The 22,465-nt window shown below is 35.5% G+C and overlaps 1 protein-coding gene across 1 annotated transcript in view; it reads right to left on the bottom strand.

The window, feature by feature from the left end:
* LOC136041014 (nuclear anchorage protein 1-like) overlaps positions 1 to 22,465 on the bottom strand; it is a 93,347-nt gene that overhangs the window by 59,424 nt on the left and 11,458 nt on the right. Inside the window, exons 5-8 of the mRNA XM_065725519.1 lie at positions 19,230 to 19,486; positions 12,101 to 12,891; positions 9,493 to 10,735; positions 1,177 to 4,806 (exon numbers count right to left, since the gene is read on the bottom strand). Coding sequence (XP_065581591.1) covers positions 1,177 to 4,806; positions 9,493 to 10,735; positions 12,101 to 12,891; positions 19,230 to 19,486 — 5,921 coding nt within the window. The remainder of the gene's footprint in view (positions 1 to 1,176; positions 4,807 to 9,492; positions 10,736 to 12,100; positions 12,892 to 19,229; positions 19,487 to 22,465) is intronic.

Raw genomic sequence — 22,465 nt, forward strand, 5'->3', positions numbered from 1 at the left:
CTGTACCCAAAAACCTACAAGGCTGGCTGCGAAAAGAAAGCAAGCATTTGAGATAAAGAATTGCCTAAATCTTTAGTCAGTACAGCATGAATGAATAAACTATTGTCAAATGTAGCTTTTTTATTGTCAGTCAAGTTTTTTTTTTATCTTATAACCCAAAAATAACAATTTGTATGATTTTATTGCTTCTATTATTATTCTTTATATTACCACTGCTGAATTAAACTTTTTCTAAACTTTACTTTTATATAATGTTTCGCTATTTAAAAAGCACGAATATTTAGCATTTTATTTTCAAATGAGCCCTTAAAACATCCCTCTAAGATGTTTCAACGCCCCACTAGCGGCGACAAAAGATAGACATCCTATAAAAAAGATAGACATCCCTACTCTCCAGGTAAAACATTTTTTTTCTTGTTTGTGAAGATCAAGACTGCGATTCTCTTTAATGGTGTTTTCGGCTATCAAATGGTGCGATTTTTATGTCGATCCAATACCATTTTCGTGGGGTTTCATGCTATTTTTCTGAATTCCCAGAAGTTTGTTGTTGCAACTAACGTTTATTATTAAGATTAATCAAAAAAACAGTTGCTATTCCTGAATCAACTTCAAACCGCGATTCTTTCTCACTTGACGTTTTTTTTTTATTTCAAACATATTTTTATATTTCGATTATTATGGGTTAGAAATTGTCCTCTGATAGGTAGCCTTTATGGGGAAAACCATAAAAAGGTTAGTGTTGCTATATTAAGACGAAAAAAGGATGAAAAATTATAAACTTAATTAGAAAATAATATTTGAATGCAATAAGAATAAAATGAGATGCCAATGAAAGTGAACCTGTGTTCAAAAGACAAGACTATTACCCAAAAAGAGATACCATTTTTTTGTCAGTCTTAAGTGAGCGTTTATAATAGGATGAGGAAAAGGCTCCACCAACTTTTTTACAGTAAGATTTTTAGTTCATCTTCTTCTTATCGAAGTTTTTTAGTAGGTTAGATTTTATATTGTTTTCTTTGTTTTAGTTTCTGCCTTATATTTCACTTTAGACCATTAGTCAAATAGCAAAATAATAATTAAGGTTTAATTTTAGCCAGTCTCCAGAAAATTCCACATTTTACTAGCTTCTTGTTCTTCTTAAGAAAAAAAACAGGAATAAGTATAGCTTGTACTAACCTTCAAGATCTTTATAAAGTTGCTGCAGTGCTTGATAATCATTTTGAAGCTTGTTCCAATCGCCAGTATTCACTTCCTTGCTCTTCTCTTGCAGCCCTTCCAACTTTCTATTCAAATGCCCTAGTTCTTCTTTCAGCTGTGAGCATTCTATTGCAAGATCACTGTTCTCTTCTTGAAGTTGATTCAAGACATCATTACTGGCGAAGGAATGGGCATCACTTTGGTTCAACTTGAGTCGCAATTCTTCTGCTTCGTGCTCACGTTCACTAAGTAGCTCAGTTAATTGCTTCAACTGAAATTCCAGTTGAATGCGATGTTCTTTGCTTTCTTCCACTTTCCTTTTATACTCTTCTCTCTGCTCTTCACAAAGTTCAAACTTGGCCTTATTCACACCAAGTGACTGCTGAAGTTGAGCAATTTGGTCATCTTTAACCGTCAGTTCTTCTTCCAATTTTGCCTTTTCGTGTTCTGCACGTCTCAGTTGCGATCCAAGTACTTCTGACGCTCGATCTAAATCAGATATACGCGTTCTCATGCCAATAATATTCTCCCTTTCAAGAGATATTTGATCACCCCGCAAATTAGCTTGTTGCAGCTGTGATTTCAGAAGCTTGACTGAGTCATTGGCATCCTCCAATCTTTGCTGAAGAGAAAAGTTGGTAGCTTGCAAGAGTGCCACTTCACTTTTAGCACACTCAAGCTGTTCCGATAATTCATTTACTTCATTGTTTGGTTTTAAAGTATCAACACTCTTCCCCGTCTCAGAAAGTGCGTCTGCAACTTCCAAATCCGATTCCCCATATAGTGCCTGAGACTCACTTTCACCACTTTGTAATTTATTTAATTCATTACTATACCACTGAACGTCACTACTTAATTGCACAATCTGTTCATCTTTTTGCATAAGCAATTGACAATATTCATTATACCAAGCTTCCCATTGTTTAACATTACTTCGTAGAGTTTCAAGCTCATCTTCAGTACAATTACTTGTTCCTTCGGCAAGTATTAATGAGGTCTCAGACGGGTTATTGTCAAATTCGGACAGAACAACAGTAGGATTGGTCAAAACGTCAGATTGATTTCCCAAAACCTGATCATTCATAGTTGCAGCCGCTGGTTCTTGGTTTTCAGCAATCATTTCTTGAATTTGTTTACCTTTCTCATCAGGTTGAATTTGAGGTTGTGCTACACTGTCTTTAAAGCAATCCGTAGTTTTAAGCCCAGCTTCTAGATTTTGAATTATTTTACATTTTTCTGAAATAATCCCCTGAGAACTTACAATTTCTGCCATCAGTTCTTCAATTTTCTTATTTTTCTGACCAAGCTGAATTTGGAGAGTATTAACAGCGGCTTCAAAGTTCTCCATGGTAGTAAGCAGATCTTCAAGGTCTTGAATTTTTTTATTTCTTTCTGATATCATAGCATGATCTATAACAGTTTCGGCCCTTAATTTTTCGACTTGCTTATCTTTCTCTTCAAGTTGAATTTGAAGAGTGGCAACAGCGCCCTTAAGGTCCTGAATAATTTTATTTCTTTCTTCCAAAACATAATTAGTTTCAAAACCATTGGCACTTTTAATTTCTCCAGCCATCAATTCTCGAATTTCCATATCTTTTTGATCAAGTTGATTTTGTAGATTAACTATAATATTTTCAAAATTCTCAACAGTTTTAAGCCTTTCCTCGAGGGCTTGAATTGTTTTATTTCTTTCTTTTAAAAGAGATAATGCTTTACCAAGCTTTGCATTGACATTTTTAAACTTCTTTTCCAGGTCCCCGGCTTCTTGTTTCTCCCCCAAACTCTCACTTTCCTCCTGTGAACAAATTTTTTCTCTAAAGTTATTCAGTTCACTTGTTAAATTACTAATATGCTCTACATTCCTTTCATTTTCAGTTGTTAAGTCTTTGAGCTTATTTTCATAAAATGAAGTAGTTTTTTCAAGTTTCATAAAAGTCTCGTCTAATTCCTTTTGCAGCAAGTCTTTTTCTGCAAGTAAACTTTGATTCACCCTGGTCGTATTAAGTGCTTCTTCTTGTAAAGAGCCAATTTCTGCAAGGGAGTGTTCTAGTTTCTCAGTCATTTCACCAGCCCTATTCTGCAGATCGTATACTTGTTCTTTATATTCTTGGCTTACAATGGAAGCTTTTATCAGTTCATTCTTCAAAGACTCAATCTCACGGCTACTGTCTTTCAACAATTCTGTTTGTTCTTCTAACTCTTTACGCAATACCTCCTTTTCTTTTTTCATATCATCGGCTAAACTAGATGTCGTCTTAAGCTCTGTTCTTAAGAAAGCAACTTCACTTAGCAGTCCTTCTTCCTTATGGAACGAGCCAGTTGGCTCAGCAACACTGACAATATTTGAAGAAGGAGAGTGAGCTCTTTCTACAAAAGCAGTTATTATTGACTGTTCTGGAATCACATCAAGATCTTCCGTTTGCCATCCATCTTCCCAACCATCATCATTGGGAGGAATTGTGGAAGAATAAGCCGTAGATTCCTGTTTCTGAATATGTTCATCTATGATAAAACCATCATCCCAGCCATTAGTTTCGTCACGATCTTGCATTAGAGAACCTCTCATTTGCATTGTTGTTTCATCTGAATCTTGAAGGCGAGAGCTCAGGTAAGAATTTTCTGCATCTTTCTCTTCAAGCTTAGCAGAAAACTTATTCAGATATTCCTTTTCTTCTTCAACGCTGGAGTTTCGTTGTTTTTTCATCTCATCAATACCTGAGCGAAGTTCCGCTATAAGATGATCTCGTTCACTAATCTTGTCTTCAAAATCCTTATGGCTCACTTCCAGTTTTTTATTTAGAACCAAAACCTCATTTTCAACTGTCTTTTTTTCAACTACTAAATCTTTTATCTCAGAATTCAACAGAATGTTTTCAGCTTTGATCTCCTCTAAAGTTCCTTCAACTGTTACAATACTACTTTTCAATGACTCTATTTCATCATAAGCTGCAACCAACTTCTCTTTATTCTGTTGCAATAGCCCGTCCTTTATCTGCATTTCACTCCGCAATATATCAACAATATCTGACGACTCTAGTGATACTGACATAGATCGCAATTCTTCATTTAACTTAACTATTTTATCTTCTTTTTCTCTTAATAAGTCTTCTGAGGCGGCCAAATCCCCCCGCAGATCGTTCTGGTCTCTTTGTAACATTTCATTCTGCATTGATAAAATGTTAATATTTTCTTGAATTTTCTCAATCTTATGGTTTAACTCTTCAATATATGAATTTCTATCGTCTGTAATATCTTCTAGTTCAGCAACTTTTACTTCGAGCTCTTTGATCTTTTCATCTTTCTTGCTTATGTCATTCATTTGCTGTTTTATTTTAGCTAATGCTTTCATTAATTTGCCCTGTTTTTCTGCAGATTCTTTTACAATTTTAGTTTTTTCCTCTTTCAGTTGCTGCATTTCATCGTTAATCTTCTCGATTTTCTCACTAAGATATTCTCCTTCTTTGTTTTCTAAATTTGCAGTATTTCTTAATTGTCTCAACTCTGTTTCTAACTGATCCACTATGCGAGCTTGATTTTCCATGGCATCCATCAGACTGGAGTTCTCGTTCGCCAACTGATTTACTCTTTCTTGTAGTCCCAAAATCTGACCTGAAAATAAAGACTGAAGCTCACAACTCTGATTCTAAAACAAACAAATGTAATCAAATGTTTAAGAAATTCAACTACTGAAATCAAGAAATTAGTTTGGGTAAAGTAAGGCGACGTTAGATGGAACTTTCATAACTCGTAGAGGGTCCTTTTATGAAAAATATTCAGTTAAGAGATGAACGTTAATTCAAAATGGCTATCACAAGCCTTAAGCAAAGACTTTTATTTCGAGTAGAAAAAAGTACAGAAAATTTTCATACATCGTTCATATTTACAGTTCCTGGAAATGATTTAGTCATAGTAGAAAGAGTCCTGGTAGGACAATGCGGGTGGAGAGTTTCCGTGGTAATACAATGCAGTAGTGGTGAAACTAGTCATAGCAGAAACGTTTTCAGTTGTGGTTAGGGTTCGTAGTAGAAATTGTGGGAGTTGTGATGAGAGTGGCCGTCTAATACAAGTAGCAGCAGCAGTCACGGAAGCAGCAACCTTGGTAGGAGGAATAGCAGTAGCTCTATCAGTAAGGCAACACACTTCTTATAAATCTAAAATGTTGTTAGTTGGATACTTCCTGAGAAGCTTCATTTTCTTAAATTTTATGTTCCAAATTTTTTCACTGATATAACTAATTGGTAGTTGTTAGCATTAGTATGATATTTCCTGAATAATCAGTAAGCTGAGTTGGGTACAACATGTTCACATGTACGAAGTCAGAGTTAAGAGCTTTGGCCCTAGAGTTTCGTATTAAGCCCTCCACCTACACAGACTAAAAGTTTTGGGTGATTGTAATATCAATGAGGTAAAACACGTCTACCTTTCGGTTAAAATGGATCTATGGAGCCTCTATCTTGAAGCGGGTTATTAGCATAATTTGGCAACCACTTCCCTGGAGCTGACAAACTCAAATGTCCCTTGGGACATCTTTTTAGCACTATCAGCTTTTTTTTTTATTAAAATGGTTATTTTCAAGTTTTAATCCAATGTCATGTTGGGCCACAATGACGCAGTGGGTAGTTTGACGCACTCTAACCATTTTTTCACTTACAAAGAGCACAGGATCTCAGAATTTACGACCCAATGAGCCATCTCCCATTCCACGATGATCTACCGCATATGATGAGGGCAAATAATAATTCAATTTCTTACTAGGGCTTCACTCATAGATAGGAATTGAATATTAGAATGACATTTATTTGGGGGGAAATGGAGAGAAAAAACAATGTTATCACCATTCTTTTCATTTAAAGTTTAAATTATGCCATCTTAACGTTAAATTCTATAGATGTTTTTCGAACTTAACTCTTGAACAGCCTCCAAGTCCTTCTACTGTCACAAGCTTACATACTTAGTTCTTGGGAGATTCAACGGGCATAATATACTTTCTTGCGACCAAATTAACGGTAACTTCTTAATAAACACGAAATATCATATAAATTCGTTTTCCGTAAAAGCAAAGGAGAAGAATAGTTAACATTATTATTAGCGCTTTTTTTTTTTTTTTTTTTTTTTTTTTTTTTTTTTTTTTTTTTTTTTTTTTTAGAGTAGTATCTCTCATGTATTTATTTTTTACTACTTTACATGAAAGGGGAAGTCGTAGAAACTTGGAAGGGGGATTATTTGGACGGAAAAGGAAATTTTTAAGGAAATTTAAGGATCGAAAAGGATCAGAGGGCAATGAAGCTGCCCTCCGTATTCGATCCAAACTTGAGGGAGGAGATATGGTTTCAAATCTCAGTCATAAGAACAAAATCGAGAATTTATTTTTAGAATTCAATAAACCTATTCAAAACTAACATTGAATATTATAGTTCTACCTTTCCAGAGCCACGAAAAGATTCAACATTTACAGCGAAGTAAAAAGGAAGGTCTTAAAAGTCGTGGCATAAGAACCCCTACTACAAGGCGACGTCAAACCTAAACCAAACTTTGTGAGAAGTAGAACTAGTCTCAAAGTTTTGCCCTTGTTTTTATGCTTACATATGAAACAATCTCTGTAGGGGGACAATTGAAGAGTAAAGGCATCAAAATCTGTTTTTCTTAATTTAATTACTAGACAGGCAAGTGGAATTTATTGTACAAAACTCAGTCAACAACTACAATTGTTGCGTCTGTCCTCGATCAGACCCCCTGTGAGGCGAGGGGGGGGGGGCTAGATTCTTTTAATCCGAATTCACAACAATGGTCTGTTGAATATCAATTCAATTTAGTTAAGATTATCAACATGGATTTTTAATGCGCCTTTAAAGAATAGGAGTCCAAACCGATACACTGTCATCACTTGTGCTGCTCTATAACTGTGACCAGTTGGTCAAAGTTGAGGGGGGGGGGCTAGATTCTTTTAATCCAAATCCATAACAATGGCCTGTTGAATATCAATTCAATTTAGTTAAGATTCACAACTTGGATTTTTAATACGCCTTTAAAGGGTAGGAGTCCAAACCAATACACTGTCATCACTTGTGCTGCTCTATAACTGTGACCAGTTGGTCAAAGTGGGGGGGGGGGGCTAGATTCTTTTAATCCAAATCCATAACAATGGCCTGTTGAATATCAATTCAATTTAGTTAAGATTCACAACTTGGATTTTTAATACGCCTTTAAAGGGTAGGAGTCCAAACCAATACACTGTCATCACTTGTGCTACTCTACAACTGTGAGTTGTTGCAACACTTCACGAGGCCCTGGCACTGATGTTCTAGTGTTACTCTACACTTTTGGCAGCATTGACAGCAAAGTTGCTAATTGTGGTGTTTCTATTATATATATTTTTGTCTTTTTTTTATTACTCTGGATAACTCTGTGGTGCTATCTGTGCTATCTGGCTAACACTGGATAACACTGCTATCTGGATAACACTGTGTGGTGCTATCTGGCTATCTGTGGTGCTAGTACCTTTAAATTGCAATCCAAACCTATAGTAGAGTCTCAGACCCGCCTGTTATCAGGTCCATATTTGGGGGGGGGGACCATTCCAGTGAGTAACTGTCTTCTATTTCCACATACTTTTTTAAGTTTATTTAGTATGTCAAAATCAATTCAGATATCAGTAAGCCTTATTTGGTTAGATATTAGGGTAATTGGGGAAAAATGTCTTTTTACCCCTTTAAGTACATCTCGCTCAAGTCACGAGCTTTTAACCTTTTCCTGTCAACTTTCGAAAATTAAGAAAGATACTGATTCTTGAATACTATAAGAGTACAGTAATTTAAAAAGACGCAATAAGCAATATTCTTCTCTAGAAGCTTCAATGCCTTATTCAGGATATAAGGAGGACCCCTCCCTCTGAAATTGATTCCAAGGACCCCCCCACTCCAAAGGAAAAATTAAGACATAAAATTTTCTCCTTCCAAACATGACCCTCCCCCTCCCGTTCCAAGAAGAAAAGCTGTGATTCCCTTGCAGGAAAAAAATTTAGATGTCCCCCTAAGGGTCAAACCACTATGTACTTATTTTCTTTTGCTATTAACGATTTTGATAAGGTGTACAGGTTAAAATCAGGCATTTACCCATAGACTTGTTCCGTAAGGATACATTCCTACTTCAACTGCAAGTGACATGGCTAAACTTTTATGGGACCATCAACAAAACCTACTCTACCCGACATTGGGGGGGGGGGATTTTGCAGATAATTTAAAAGGTATTGATGCTGGCGATAGGAGAGAGCAAGTTAAAGTTGAAAACAGACACAAATAAAAAACCATGGCATTATTGAAACTACACACATAAGATATCTATAAGCTACTATAAATATTCATAGTTTGTATATCAGAATTTCTCCGAAGCATTAAATCCCAGTGGTCAGTTAATTACTCTTAATTCCTAGGTTAATTTTAGGGTTCTAGAACGTCGAGAGTTACTTAAATTGACAAGAATTAAAACAGGACCACATCACCAAATTTCAAGGATTTCTGGTAATGTTGTGGAAAAAACAAAAATTCTACCCAGTAAAACGTTCCAAATTTTTCAGAATAGAAGTTCGCGGACTAATTTCTTCTTATATGGAGGTTTTTCTAAAAAGAGGGAGGGGAGAGGGACACTATGAATATGAAAATAGCAGGCATATAAGGAAAATAAAGGAAATTATAGGGTTAATCGTAAAAATATCTTTTTTAGAGAGTTAAGCAGGGGATAATGGGGCAGGGTATGAGCCAAAGACCCAAAAATCAGTTGACATAGTCCAAACATCTTAAACCTATTTTCTTTAGCACAAAATGTTGGGCTTCACATTTCTAGTACTAACTTTTCTCAAATTGTGTAATCATGTCCTATTCTTTATTTTGCAATTTACAGGCTGTATTTTTGAATAGCTTACACAGGTAATATTTCCAGAATCTATTTCAGTCATCTTTTGTTTTGCTTTTTGTTGTTTTTATTTTAAATTATTATTTTGTACGTATTTCCCTTTGAAAGGCCGTCAAACCAATGTGACACAAAAATTTGGCCATGTTGGAGGGTAAGTGTCAAAAATCTAAAAAAAAAACAAAAAAAACAGCAACAGCAAGCAAACTATATATTAGACAACAAGAAATGATAAATCTATTTTCGATTGAATATGGCTTAGAAATTCTTATGAGTACTGCTTGCTTCAAATTAAGACTTTTATCATGGTTAAATCAATAAATCTGGAAGGGAGAAAGGGTAGTACATGTACAAGCCCCTCCCCCCAGGAAAAGATGATTTCTTTACTACCTTGGAAATTACGGCTTTCTGCTTTAGCATCTTCAGAGATATTTTCAAGATCCCAAAGCTTTTCTTCCAATTCCTTGGTCTCATTTTCTTGCACTTCCAATTTTTTATTCCTTTCAACAATATCAGCATTCAACGCATTAATGACTCTTTCCTTTTCTTCTACTTCCTCGATATACGATGACAGCCTATCTTGTACTCTATATAAGTCATTCGATTTCTCTTCTAAGCTCAGATTTAATGCCAAAATCTGTTGTTTGAACTTCTCATTTTCTTCACAAACATCATTTAACTTAGATTGCAAACTCGAATATTTCATAATGAGGCTACTAATTTCTTCATCCCTCTCTCGTAATTCAGCCTGTGAAGCTTCAGACTGCTGTTGTTGCATCAGCTGTTTTTCAAGGTGCTGAACTTGAGCATTGGTTTTACTCAGTTGTTCACTAAGCTGATTAATTTTATTTAATTTTTCTTTTGCTTCATCCTCTAGGCGTTGAGCTTCAGAAGTCCAATGAGAAACTTCTTGATTCTTTAATAACAATTGCTGTTTCAAGTCACTTTCAGAAGATTTCAGATCGTCATACTGGGATGTTATCACTTCTAAATCATCTTGCAATTTCTGTAACTCCACATTATATCCTGACACCTTTTCTTCTTCCAGTGATTTAACCTCTATCATCATTTTAGAATTAAGTTCCTTTTCAGCTTCATAAAGTGATTTCATATCATCCAACTCGGCTTTGATTTCAGCATACAGAACCTGTTTATTAGACAAATTATTCAATGTATCTGTAAGATCAACATTTAACTTATCAATAATTGTTTGATACTTGGCCATGTCAGCAATAGATATTTCTAATTTAGCTGTTAATTCATCGATTTTCAGCTTAGCAGCGTCTAAATCTAATTGTAGATTAACCTCAGAGGAATACCTAGTCGCTATTTCAGAAGCTTGATCTGCGTATTTCGCTAAAGTTCCGGCTAATTTCTCTTCAACATCGACTAATTTTTTATTCGCAGCATCAGCTGCTACTTTATACGTACTCATCTCTTCTGCCTGTTTAACAATCGTTCTATTCAAAACTTCGATTTGCGTTTTCAGAGAAGTTACCGATTCTTCGACTGAAGGTTCAAGTTGTTTTGGAGCCTCGGTTTGTTTTAATGGCACTTTGTTCTTTTTATTACCTTTCTTGTTTGGACGACGACTTGTATTTGGACTGGTTGGACTAGTCGGTACCTCAGGTTGCTGAAATAAAAATGCCATTAAGTATTTCTATTTTAACAGCGAGGAATTCGTAAAGAGATACACATGTAATGTTCTTTAAAGCTTAAAGGGGGTATCTTGAATTTCCTTTGTCCTGAACGTTTCCATGTTAAGACCCACTCTTGACAAGAATTGAATTAACACCAAAGTTTAGCTAATTCCATGTTCTCGAATCAGCTAAATCCAAAGCTAGTCACAATAGACATTAACTAGAATACAAAACAAGATTTTATCCAAACCCTAATTGGAAATCCCTGAGCTGACTTAAGGCCAGTCGGTTCTGAAATTCTCCTGAAAATTCTTTCAAAATAACAGAAGAAATTATGGCCCTTAGTGGTTTTAAAATTTTAACTAATATTAAGATCCGATTGCTAGCAGTAGGTAATGCCAAACGTTGAAACAAGCTGAATCTCATGATCAGTAAAATCGAAATAGCGGATAAACCTTTAGGAATGCCGAAGAGTCAACCAAATTAATTCCTTAATTAAAAGAAGCATCCCTTTATGACATGATATAAAATCCTCCGAACCCAAAAATGGGTGCAGTACATAACTTCATTAAAAGATGATCTTATCAAAATAGAGTAAACGAAAACTATAATGAAAGTATAGAAAAATTAATACAGAAATAAAGAAAAGGTATCTTAAACGACTCGGGTAGAGGTCTTCAAAAAATGAGCACCAGATAAAATTTAAGATTTCTTAAAACATGTTAAAATCATTAAAAAAGAATAATAATAAAATGCATAATAAATGAGTACAGTTAATTTCTTCACCGAAAATATGGATAGGTAAAATTAACGGCTTCTTAAATAACAATAAAACGTGAAACCATAAATAAAAGGTATCTTAAGATGGTGTGGTAGAAAATCTCTTTAAAACAAGGTATTGTAGATTAGTAAAATAGAAGTTCTCGAAGTGTTATCAACTATTGTCACTTGTTCTCGCTTATTCCGAATTTTCCAGATTTAGCAGGAGTATCTCATCCCAGAACTAGTCCAGACTGTTTCAACTAGTACTTCCCCCTATCGACAATGGTTGGGATCTATCAGATAAAAATCCCTCGTAAAGCTCACTAGAACAGTTAGGCTAGACTACTACAAAAAGTTTAGCTAAATGAAATTGAGGTTATCTTTTAATTTTAATTAGTTTTGACAATTCTAATTTAAGAAGTTTTCTTAATTTATTTGCATCTACGGAATCTGGGATTAGTCAGACAAGTTATCCTAAAAACGCTCACACAGAGATTTAACCTAAATAGACATTAATTGTTCACTTAAAAGAGCCCCGAAAGAGGCGCTAAAATTTTCTTTTTTTCTTCAAAAATGAATAAAGAAGAAAATATTACCTGGGCGTGGATGTCAGCTTGTGGAAGTGCTTCCATTTTTTTCCCTTCTCTCAGATTAGCTATAAGCGACAAATATTCTTCTTTTTGAATTTCAAAGGCTGCAATGAGAGCACGACTCTGTTCTTTTTCTAAGCTTATTTGGGCATTAATTTTCTCCTTTTCATCAATAACCTTTTTAAAGTCCTCGTCTACTTGGGCTTTAGCTTTCTCCAAGCTTTGTTTCATCTCATCAATTGCATGTTTTTCGCTGTGATGCTCGTCTTTTAGTTTCTGAATTTCAGCTGACAACGCAGCTTTTTCTGTTTCCAACTGAGTTACATTATTTTCAAAAGAACTTAAAGACTCTCTCAGCGCCAAGGAGTTAACTTTTGAGATGCTCAACTCTTCTTTAAGTCCATTAAGCTCATTTAAAAGGGAAGACACTTTTCCATCGTACTCTTCTTTTAAAGTTGTCATTAAATTATCCGTATTCAGTTTTTCTTTCTTAACTTTTTCACACTCAGCACTGATGTAACTCAACTCCTCAGTGAGTTTCGCCCTTTCATTATCCCAGTCACGAGCCTTTTCAACAAGAGTCTGATTTAATGACTCCACCTCTCGACGAGCAAAATCAAGATCCTCTTGCAACTGGGATATATTCTTTTGGTATCCATTTACAACTTCGGCTGCTGCTTCTTGTTTAATTCGATTTTCCAGAGAGCTATTTTGCTCAGTTAAGTCTTCTATTTGGAATTCTAATTCTTTTATTGCGATTTCTAAATCAGTAGTAGCATTTGATTTCTTCTTTATCTCTAAAAAAGGACTAAGATATTAGTAAGAGCTTGGAACAATTAGTAAACAAAACAGCGTATGTGGAGTAGGAGTATAAGCAACCATCCTAGAGGTAAACACTGCCCTCCTATAGGAAATTTTTTTATTTATACGGCTAAGAGTGCGCAGAATTATTTCCTGTGTGTCTGGGGGGGGGGAGGAGGAGGAGGAGGTCTGAAAGAAGATTGAAAGGGGGGGGGGGCAAATAATAAAAAAATCGTTTTTTGCTAGTTTCAATGAAAACTGTTCAGAAATTCAAGGTATTTAGTATTTTATTGGAGGGAACTGACTTTCAATAAATCACGACTAGCAAAAGTCACAGTTTCCTGAAGTACTTTTTTTTGGCTAGGCAAGGCAGTTAAGGAGTTGATTGACCTTATTTCTTTACAAGAAAAGGCCTCGTTTTTTCGTATCATAAATGCAATGTAACTTACTGACTCGATCTCTGGATAGAAAGGTGGAATTTTAATTAAAAATAAAAGCACTTCTAAGCTAATCGGAGCATCCAGACTGAAGCCAGTATTTCTTTTCAACAAAATCATGACTAGCTAAAGCGACAGTTTCTTGAAATACATCTTTTTGACTAAGCCAGGAAGTCGAGGAGTTAATTGACCTTATTCCTTTATAAAAATCCACTCCTGACATAGAAATAATTTGAAGGCACTGACAAGAAAAAACGTATCTAGATTAGATACGATTGATAGTATCAACAAAATAAAAGGGTATCGATAATCCAATAAATGGGTTTACTGAAATATATTTCTTTTAAAATAAGCATAGACATATATGAGTTCAACGTTCAGCAAACTTCCGTCCGAAGGGTTGTTTTCCATACAGTACACCTTTCCACCAATTATACAACCATTTGGATTTTCCTTTAAGCATAATCTCTGTCAAGGTGCACGTGCATGAATTTGTAGTCTGTATCGGATGAACAACGCTTCTTGACAACTAAGGTCCTTGCGTTGGCCCTGCGGTGCGTTGCTACAGCCGGGTTCGATCTCTGATTTCCGCATTACAAGCTGGGGTTAAACCCACTGCACCACCACAGGACGCATAAATTTGTTTTGAAAAGGGGCTCTACTTTTAAATAAATAACGTAAAAAAGAATTCTATGGGAAATACGATGGATTATATAGAAATAAAATTATGGGGGATGAATTATAGTCTCGAGAAAGTGGGACCCCCCCCCCCCCCCTTACCCCCGATTCACTTCTCGCTTTGTCTTGAAACAGGACACCCTGACAATGATCGCTTTATCTCGTGGACTAGTCAGAGACATTGGACTAGCCAGTTTACGGAGACATTATGCGCATTTGTTGATGCAACTGCAAAACTCCTACCTATGTTATAATAATAATAATAATTTATTTTTAACCCACTAAATTACAAGACAAGTAGAGTTAATAAAAGATAATGAAAGAAAAATAACACAACTATACGAGAGATAAGACATATACAACACACCATAACTCAATTAACGAAAGAACCTCTATAAGATAACATAACTATAAAACGAAAACAGATGAAAACTAGCGAATAAATAAAAGAACTACGGAAGGAAGGGGCCCAGCGAAAAAAAATGATCCTCTTCTAATTTTGAGCCTAACTTCCGCAAAGGAGTAATTATGGCAGAAGTCCCAAAATACTGAATTATTTTCTTGCTCCTATAGGACCGGGATAAAAAACAAAGCAGAAACTTACAATAGCGGAATTATAAAACACGCAATTCAGCCAGATCCTTTTTTATCAGGATAGGCGAAATACCAGACAGGAAAAGTACTGAATGGTCACAAAAGCTACTATACAGCAATGCCAGCGCTTTTCGAGAATAATGACCACGATTGGACTCTATTTTACCATAGCCCACTTTAAGTTTTTCTTCAACATCCCGTACAAGTTAATATATTCGAACAAATATGAATGCCTAGCCACTGCAATTCAGAGACACAACGGACAGGGAAGTTAGAACACGGAAGACAAATGAGCATAGACCTTCAATTAAAGACTAAGTACTCACACTTATCAATATTCAATGACAGACCAACACTTTGGAAATTTTTTGAAATAGATGACATGGAAACTTAAAAGAAGTATATCATCCACATATGCAATAAAGAGACATTTACCAAATCGTAAAAAAGAGAGGGCATATTTTGTTATACACCACCTTGACGCACTCCCGAACGGATTGGAATATTCCCATAAAAATAAGAGTGAAACTTTGACCGAATACGGGAATTATTATACCAAAACTGAAGAACCAGAACGACAGAAACTTTGACTCCAGAACTGACAAGGGAAAATATAACTTGAGCATGAGAAACCCTGTCAAAAGCTTTAGATAGGTCCAGGGCACAAAAATGGACCTCAGAGCCACTGGCTTGAGCTTTAAAGGACAGAAGTTAAAACACGGTGGGCATGCTGGCAACCAATTCGCCACCTGAATCCAAACTGATTTTGACAGTTATCCATAATTTCTATTATAAAAGGTAACAAAACACACTCAAAAACTTTGCTAACATTACAGGTCACAGTTATGGGTCTATAGGAATCACAACTTAAAGGATACTTTCCACGCTTTAGCACCGAGGTTACTGCAACGCATAGAAAGGAGTCAGACACTCTGGCCAAAACTTAAAATCGAAGCTTCAGAGCAAAATAAAAACAACAGAGAAAACAAGCCCTAGTTAGTTCCATTGTTAAAAAATTTGCCTATCACGTTCTGAGTGTAATTAAATGCGGCAAAAAGTGCACCGCTAGAAAGTAAGCTTACACTTTTCCGGCTAAAAGTACGAGCGTTACTCTACCTGTTTCTTGGATTTTTTTTAATGTGCCAATTCATTGACTCTACCTCTCATTAAATAAAAAAAAAACAACAGAAAGTAAGCTAGAAAGTAACCTTACACTTTTCCGGCTAAAAGTACGAGCGTTACTCTGCCTGTTTCTTGGATTTTTTTTTTTTAATGTGCCAATTCATTGACTCTACCTCTCATTAAATAAAAAAAAACAAATTTTTTCAACTGAAAGTAAGGAGCAACATAAAAACTTAAAACGAACAGAAATTATTACGTATTTGACGGGTTTCGTCCCTTTGTCAATACCTCGCTCTTTACGCTAAAGTTCGAATTTTGTTCCAATTCTTTAAGAATAACCCCTGAATTACAAACGCCAATTAACTAAAATAGATACCTCTTTCGAAAGTACTAAAACAACTTTAGCGCAAAGAGCGAGGTATTGACAAGCGAGCGAACCCCCTCGTATACGTATTAATTTCTGTTCGTTTTAAGTTTTAATGTTGCTCCTTACTTTCAGTTGAAAAAACTTGGTTTTTATTCAATTTCTGATCGTTTTTAAACAATGCTGGGAAATCTGGCACCCCCTTCATGAAAAATTCCCTTTCCCCATGAAAAATGTCTCCATGGAAAGGTCCTCCAACGTAACCCCTCCCCCGACCCCCCACCAGAATCCCCTGAAAACGTCTGTATACTTCCCAATAACCAAAACTTTTCCAAATAGAGAAGTTGGCTCCTCATCCCATCCATTGTGATATCCGAGTCTCTCAGTTTGTTCGCGATTCGTCAAAAATTAATTTGGAATTATTTATACTTCAGTTAGATTTTATTCTGGATAAGATCTGCATTCCCTTCCATCTACTACATAAATCATTTCAGCTTTCTGACATTGAAATACAGCTATGTTTGGATGTTTATTCTGTTGAAATTTGTCATGCCCTTCGTTTTGCGGAAGGTAAAGCAATCCTGAACTCCTGAACTCATTTCGTCTTGCCACCGTGCAAAATTTTGGTTTTCGTTATGGAAAGATTGTGGTTGTTCGAAAACTGGTATCCTAAATGATTTGCGCGTCCGTACAAAAAGAATGTTGTCACCAAGGAGCAGTTTCTTCACCTCTAAAGCATGGTGGCTCTCTTCTTGTCCAGCATGCCACATTTTAAATGCAAATGATTTTCAATCGGTGGAAGATGCCAACTACATTTTGTGTTGGTGATCTTACACCTATTCCCAAAAAAAAGGAGGGCACACCCTCAATGTTCCTCTTTCCGACCAATTACTGTTGCGACATCTCTGTAAACGAGGAACAGGATGTGCAGACGCACTTACAGTCGTGACAAACGCACTAATTGATGCAGAATCTGCGGGGGAATGTCTTACTCTTGCTAGTTATCACGTCAAACGTGCCCTTGACTCGTTATTACACCCTGCAATGCTTCTGAAAGCTGCCAAGTGAGGGCTAAGCCCTGCAGTTATTCTCACACTTCGGGACATGTATTCTCGAATGCGTATTCGACTATAATTACCGCCCGATAAGGATAAGCCTCCAGTTGCTCGAACAAAGCTTATTCCAGTTTTAAAAGGTGCACACCAAGGAGCAGTTTCTTCACCTGGTCTATTTAATAGCTACGTCATTGACGCTCAGGATCTATGTCCCTCATCATTAATTTTATCGTCAAAAAATCTGTCACTAATTTGTAATGCTGACGATGTTCTGAATCCTAGTCACCCACTGCTACGAGTCAGTAATGTTTTTTCTATCCACCAGGCAGAATACCTTAAGCTTGACCTAATTTTAATTTTGTCGAGTCGGAAATAGTCCATTTTAAATGGAAGAGCGATCTACTAAATTCAGTCAAACTTGAGAATTCTTCGGTTCAGCCTGTCGATCACCTCGTGTATCTTGGTCTCCCAATAGGTTCATCTACACACCACACCCGGTACCTCCTTATTGAACATCTAACCCGGCACATTTCCACCACTCGTGCGTCAATAATTTCCGGCAAGTTCAGATTCAACCGACATTTGCTAGCTATTCTTTTCAATGCAATAACTGTCCCTCATATTCTGTTTATTTCGCCATTTTGGAAACTGTTAACTAACACTGACCGAACTAAAATACGTTCACTCTACTTCCGTTTTGCAAAATCTTCCACCCTTCCAAAAATTTTCCTCCGCCTTCTACCCTGGCAAAGCAACACAGAAATTACTCGTCAGTTTAAAATTGCTGACCCGAATATTGCAGTAGCTAGAGTAATACCTAAACACAATAAAAAAGGGAAAATGACCACCCAGGAGTAGCATCCTTTATTATTTCAGTAGTCCGTGTAGTAGTTTCAGTATTATTTCAGTATGACAAGAGTTAGTGCAGCAATCGGTTTCTTCTTCTTCTTGTGCTTTTCTTTTGTTTGTTTTTTGTGTTTTTTTTTCTTCCTCTACTTCGTCTCATCATGTTATGTGAATGATGAGTGTTCAATAAATAAATAAAATAAAATACTATATGTAAACAATGGGCAAAGTTCATAACTTGCAGCTCTTCCCCCAGATACTGTGGGAGATTAAGTCACCCTTAAAGACACGGTTGTTATATTTTTCACTATACTGAACAAAATGGCTATCTCAAAGTTTTGATCGGGTGACTTTGGGAAAAATGAGCGTGGGAGGGGGTCTACTTGCCCTCCAGCTTTTTGGCCACTTAAAATGCCATTAGAACTTTAAAATTCGGTTTGAATGATCCCTCTCAAGATATTCTAGGACCCTGAGTTGGTACAATCACCCCTTAAAAAAAAAAAAAAAAAAAAAAAAAAAAACATTAATCCATAATCTTCCTTCTGGCAAAAATACAAAATTCCACATTTTTGCAGATAGGAGCCTAGGGTTTTCTGATACGCTGAACCTGGTGGTATGATTTTCATTAAGATTCTGTGACTTTTAGGGGTTGTTTCCCCCTTTTTTCGAATTTAAAGCAAATTTTCTCAGGTTCGTAACTTTTGATAGGTAAAACTAAACTTGATGAAACTTATGTATTTGAAATCAGCATAAAAATCCAATTCTTTTGATGTATATATTGGTATCCAAATTCTGTTTTTAGAGTTTCGGTTACTATTGAGCTTTACTTACAGCTCGTTAAAACGAACTGTTTGATTCAATTTTAGGATTAAAGTACATAGATTGACCCTTGATTTTGTATATATCTGGCGAAATTTCTCAATTTTACAGGATGATAGCCTAAATTGGTCGAAAAAAATTTACCACAAAAAAAAGGAAAATCTTTATTTTCTTCTTTAAGCGTCAATCCTGTTTAGTAAACTGCGCAATTTTATTTTAAGACATCCTTCGCACTTAGATATAAGAAAATGTAATTTGTAATTGGTTGTAGAAAATGTCTTTCTACACCAGATAACTGGCGCAATATAGCCAAAAATTTTACCCATTTTAAGGGGGAGAGAGAAAAAATGAGTAGAGGGGAGAAGGTAAGAAAACAACTGTTATTTACAAGCATTTTCCTTCCTTTACAATGGTCTTACCTTTTTCAAGGATACAATTTTGCTCTTCAAATTGCTTAAGTTGCTCAGCTTGCATAGTCACTTTCTCTTCTAACTTGGAGATTGTTTCTTCCATTTCCTCTGCGTGTCGGTTTGAATCATCAATGCTTTGTTTACTCTGTATCTCATTCAGTTTTTCATACAACACAGCTATTTCTCTGTTGAGGGTGTTATTCTGTATTTGCAAATCTGCTCGCGATGATTCGTGACTTTTATTTAAACCTTCAAGGTACGAAATTCTAGATAAGAAACAAACATTAGTACAAAGGAAATAATAGACATATTTACGAGCTCCAATGATTGCTAAACACCATTAGATGATTAGATAGAAGAAACATTATCCACCTGTGATTCTGAAGTATGAAATTCTGAAATACGTAATTAAATAATAACATTATTCTTGGCATTAAAAAAATGTAAAAATACCCGGATCGAATTATTTCTTTTTTAACAGATTTATCTTTTCATTTACAATTGAAAAAAAAATTCGAATCAAAATTTGTAATTATTCTGCGCATTGCATGAATGTAAGATAAGATTTACTTATCCAATAAAAGAAAAAAGAAAAAAAAACGAAAACAAAATATCAAACAGCAATAAACCATAGCGTAACTCTTTTCTCTCTATGCAATATTGCCAAATCAAAAAGATGATCTTCATACCCTTATACACTCCAAAGATCAAAAATCAAGTTTTGCAGGAACCATTAAAAAAATTACATACAAAAAAAAAGAAAAAAAAAATCATACATCTGGCCCGACAAAAGGCTCTATGGCCTGTGTATGTAGGGTGAACAAATATAGGGTGTAGGAAGGGGGACAACAAAACGCTCTAGGTACCGATTCCTGTTTTCATTTATTGGATTTTACGTTCCATTTTGATTCAACTCTGACATGGTTAACTCTTCTATGAACGAAGTACCACAAAATATGAATTATAATCCAATTATTTATTGGATGGGAAGCAGCAACTAGAATGAACTATTTTTCATCATCCGTATAATTTCTCCCATAATAATTCCAGTGTATCAGACTTATTCCTGTATTTTTTGGTGTCAAATGTTGGATGCTTCAAAATTACAATATTAGCGCTTTTGAGCCTGCCTTAACCGACTTATCGGCTTGACCGTAACTTCTCCAAATGCAACTTGTAAAAGTACTAACAACTGACCGCAGCACCAATAGTACAGGCAAACTAGCCAAAAATATGGGTCGACCCGCAAACAAATTGCAACATCAATGATTTTTATACCATGTTGTAAAGAGAAAAAAGTTAAACAACATATCCAAAGTTCCACATTCTAGGTTAACACAAAACTAGTGTTTTTTTGCTTTTCGTGTCACTTTTTTCAGTTTTTTCTAAAGAAAAATGAGCCGTCGGTAAATGTGCATTTTTCTTCATATGAAGTACCGTCCCGATGTAAAATGAAGAGCTGAGCCCGAAAATGAAAGCAAATTTGATGAACAATGTACCAGAAAAAAAGTCTCATAATCATCAATATATGATTTTACCCTGCTTCTCGCTGTGACCTCTTTTTCACCATGCTATCAGAAGGCAACTATTCTGACATAAAATGATGAGCTGAGCCCAAAAATCAAATTAACCTGATGTAGTGTCTACTAGAAAACCCGTTTCGTATTCATCAATATGTACTTTTTATTTTCATTTGACATGTTTCTTTTAGCATTTATTGTCCAATTTCGTCGATTGTTGGTAAAGAAAAAAAAAGTGGACTGATAAATTACAGATGGCTCGTCTAGAAGACCAGTTAACGCACAGAAGGCAGCTACACCACTTTCATTACCTTAGAATGCAATGAATTATATCAACGTTTCGTCCCACGCTTTGTCCAAAGGATTTTTCGGATAAAACCGTAAGCTAAAAAGACACAATTGAAAATTACCCCGAGCAATCATTTATTAAGTCACATTAATGACCGTTTTTTATACCTGCCATCTATAGATACAAAAAAGGCATTCGATATATTCGCCACCTAACAAGCTATAAAGTTTCACTGCGAATGTTCTTCTTTCCCATTGACTTGATATTTAAAGGTCAGAGATCATTTTTGTTTGTGTCATCATTTCAACCGAAGATCTACAGTCTGAAATGGTAAGCTAATGTATCCAACCGTACATAGTAAAATTCTTGGAAATTTATATCAAAGAACTTTTTTATCTTTTCATAGAGACATCTACTGAGAAGATCTACTGGGAATATATATATATATATATATATATATATATATATATATATATATATATATATATATATATATATATATATATATATATATATATATATATATATATATATACATATATATATATAGTATAAGCCAAATATTGGGGCTATTGAAGAGGAAATATGCAAAGAAAACAGTTCCTACTTTTATAATATGCAAAAATTGTAGTTACCGAACTTTGAAAGGGATTCCACTATAATTTACCCTCTTGTTTTCGTTATTGATGTTGCCTTTAGTGATAGGAGGTTTCCTATGTCCCCTAAGTCTGTTTCAACTAGCACGTGTGTTGGTAGGGTAGCTATCAAACGTGCTCCTACTGTTATTTCTTTTGTACTGCTCTGTCTGTGTTCGCCATTTCTAAACGTACATAAGTTGCATTTATGACTATGTTCTTAATAGCATAGTGCTATAAGCTTATCCAAGTAGTTTAAATCTGTTTCTTTGACTAGATCATTCCATACGTATATTTGGGCACTATATGAGGCAATCGCCATTTATACGACTTTTTCGTTTAGCTGCCCACCCCATACAGGGGGGCAATTTCGATGAAACTTCAAATTCACTATATCAGAAAAGTTTGCGGCAGAGGTTTCAAGCTCCTATCTACAAAAAAGTTCTATGAGTTCAAGGTTTAGCTTATCCCTGTTCACAAGGGAATCCAACGGAACGCAGCTGTAGCTACATATTATGTGCTTCTACTAGCACATAGAAATGCATACTTTAGCTAATTTTAATGTTGCTCCTTACTTTCGGTTAAAAGAAACTTTTTGTTTTTTGTTTAATGACAACAAAGGTGAAATAAAGGTCTTCCAATTGTAAGATACCCTTTTGGAATCACTCCCAAGAAAAGATTGAAAGGGAAATTCTCAGGAGGGTGTGAAGAGGGAAGCTTTGCACAGACAGGGTACTGGAGGAGCGTACGCAGCTTTGTTCCTCTAAAGCGTCCTGGTGCTACAGTGAGTTTTTAGAAGTT

This window comes from Artemia franciscana, chromosome 21 (genome assembly GCF_032884065.1).
Source record: "Artemia franciscana chromosome 21, ASM3288406v1, whole genome shotgun sequence".
NCBI classification, from domain to species: Eukaryota; Metazoa; Arthropoda; class Branchiopoda; order Anostraca; family Artemiidae; genus Artemia; species Artemia franciscana.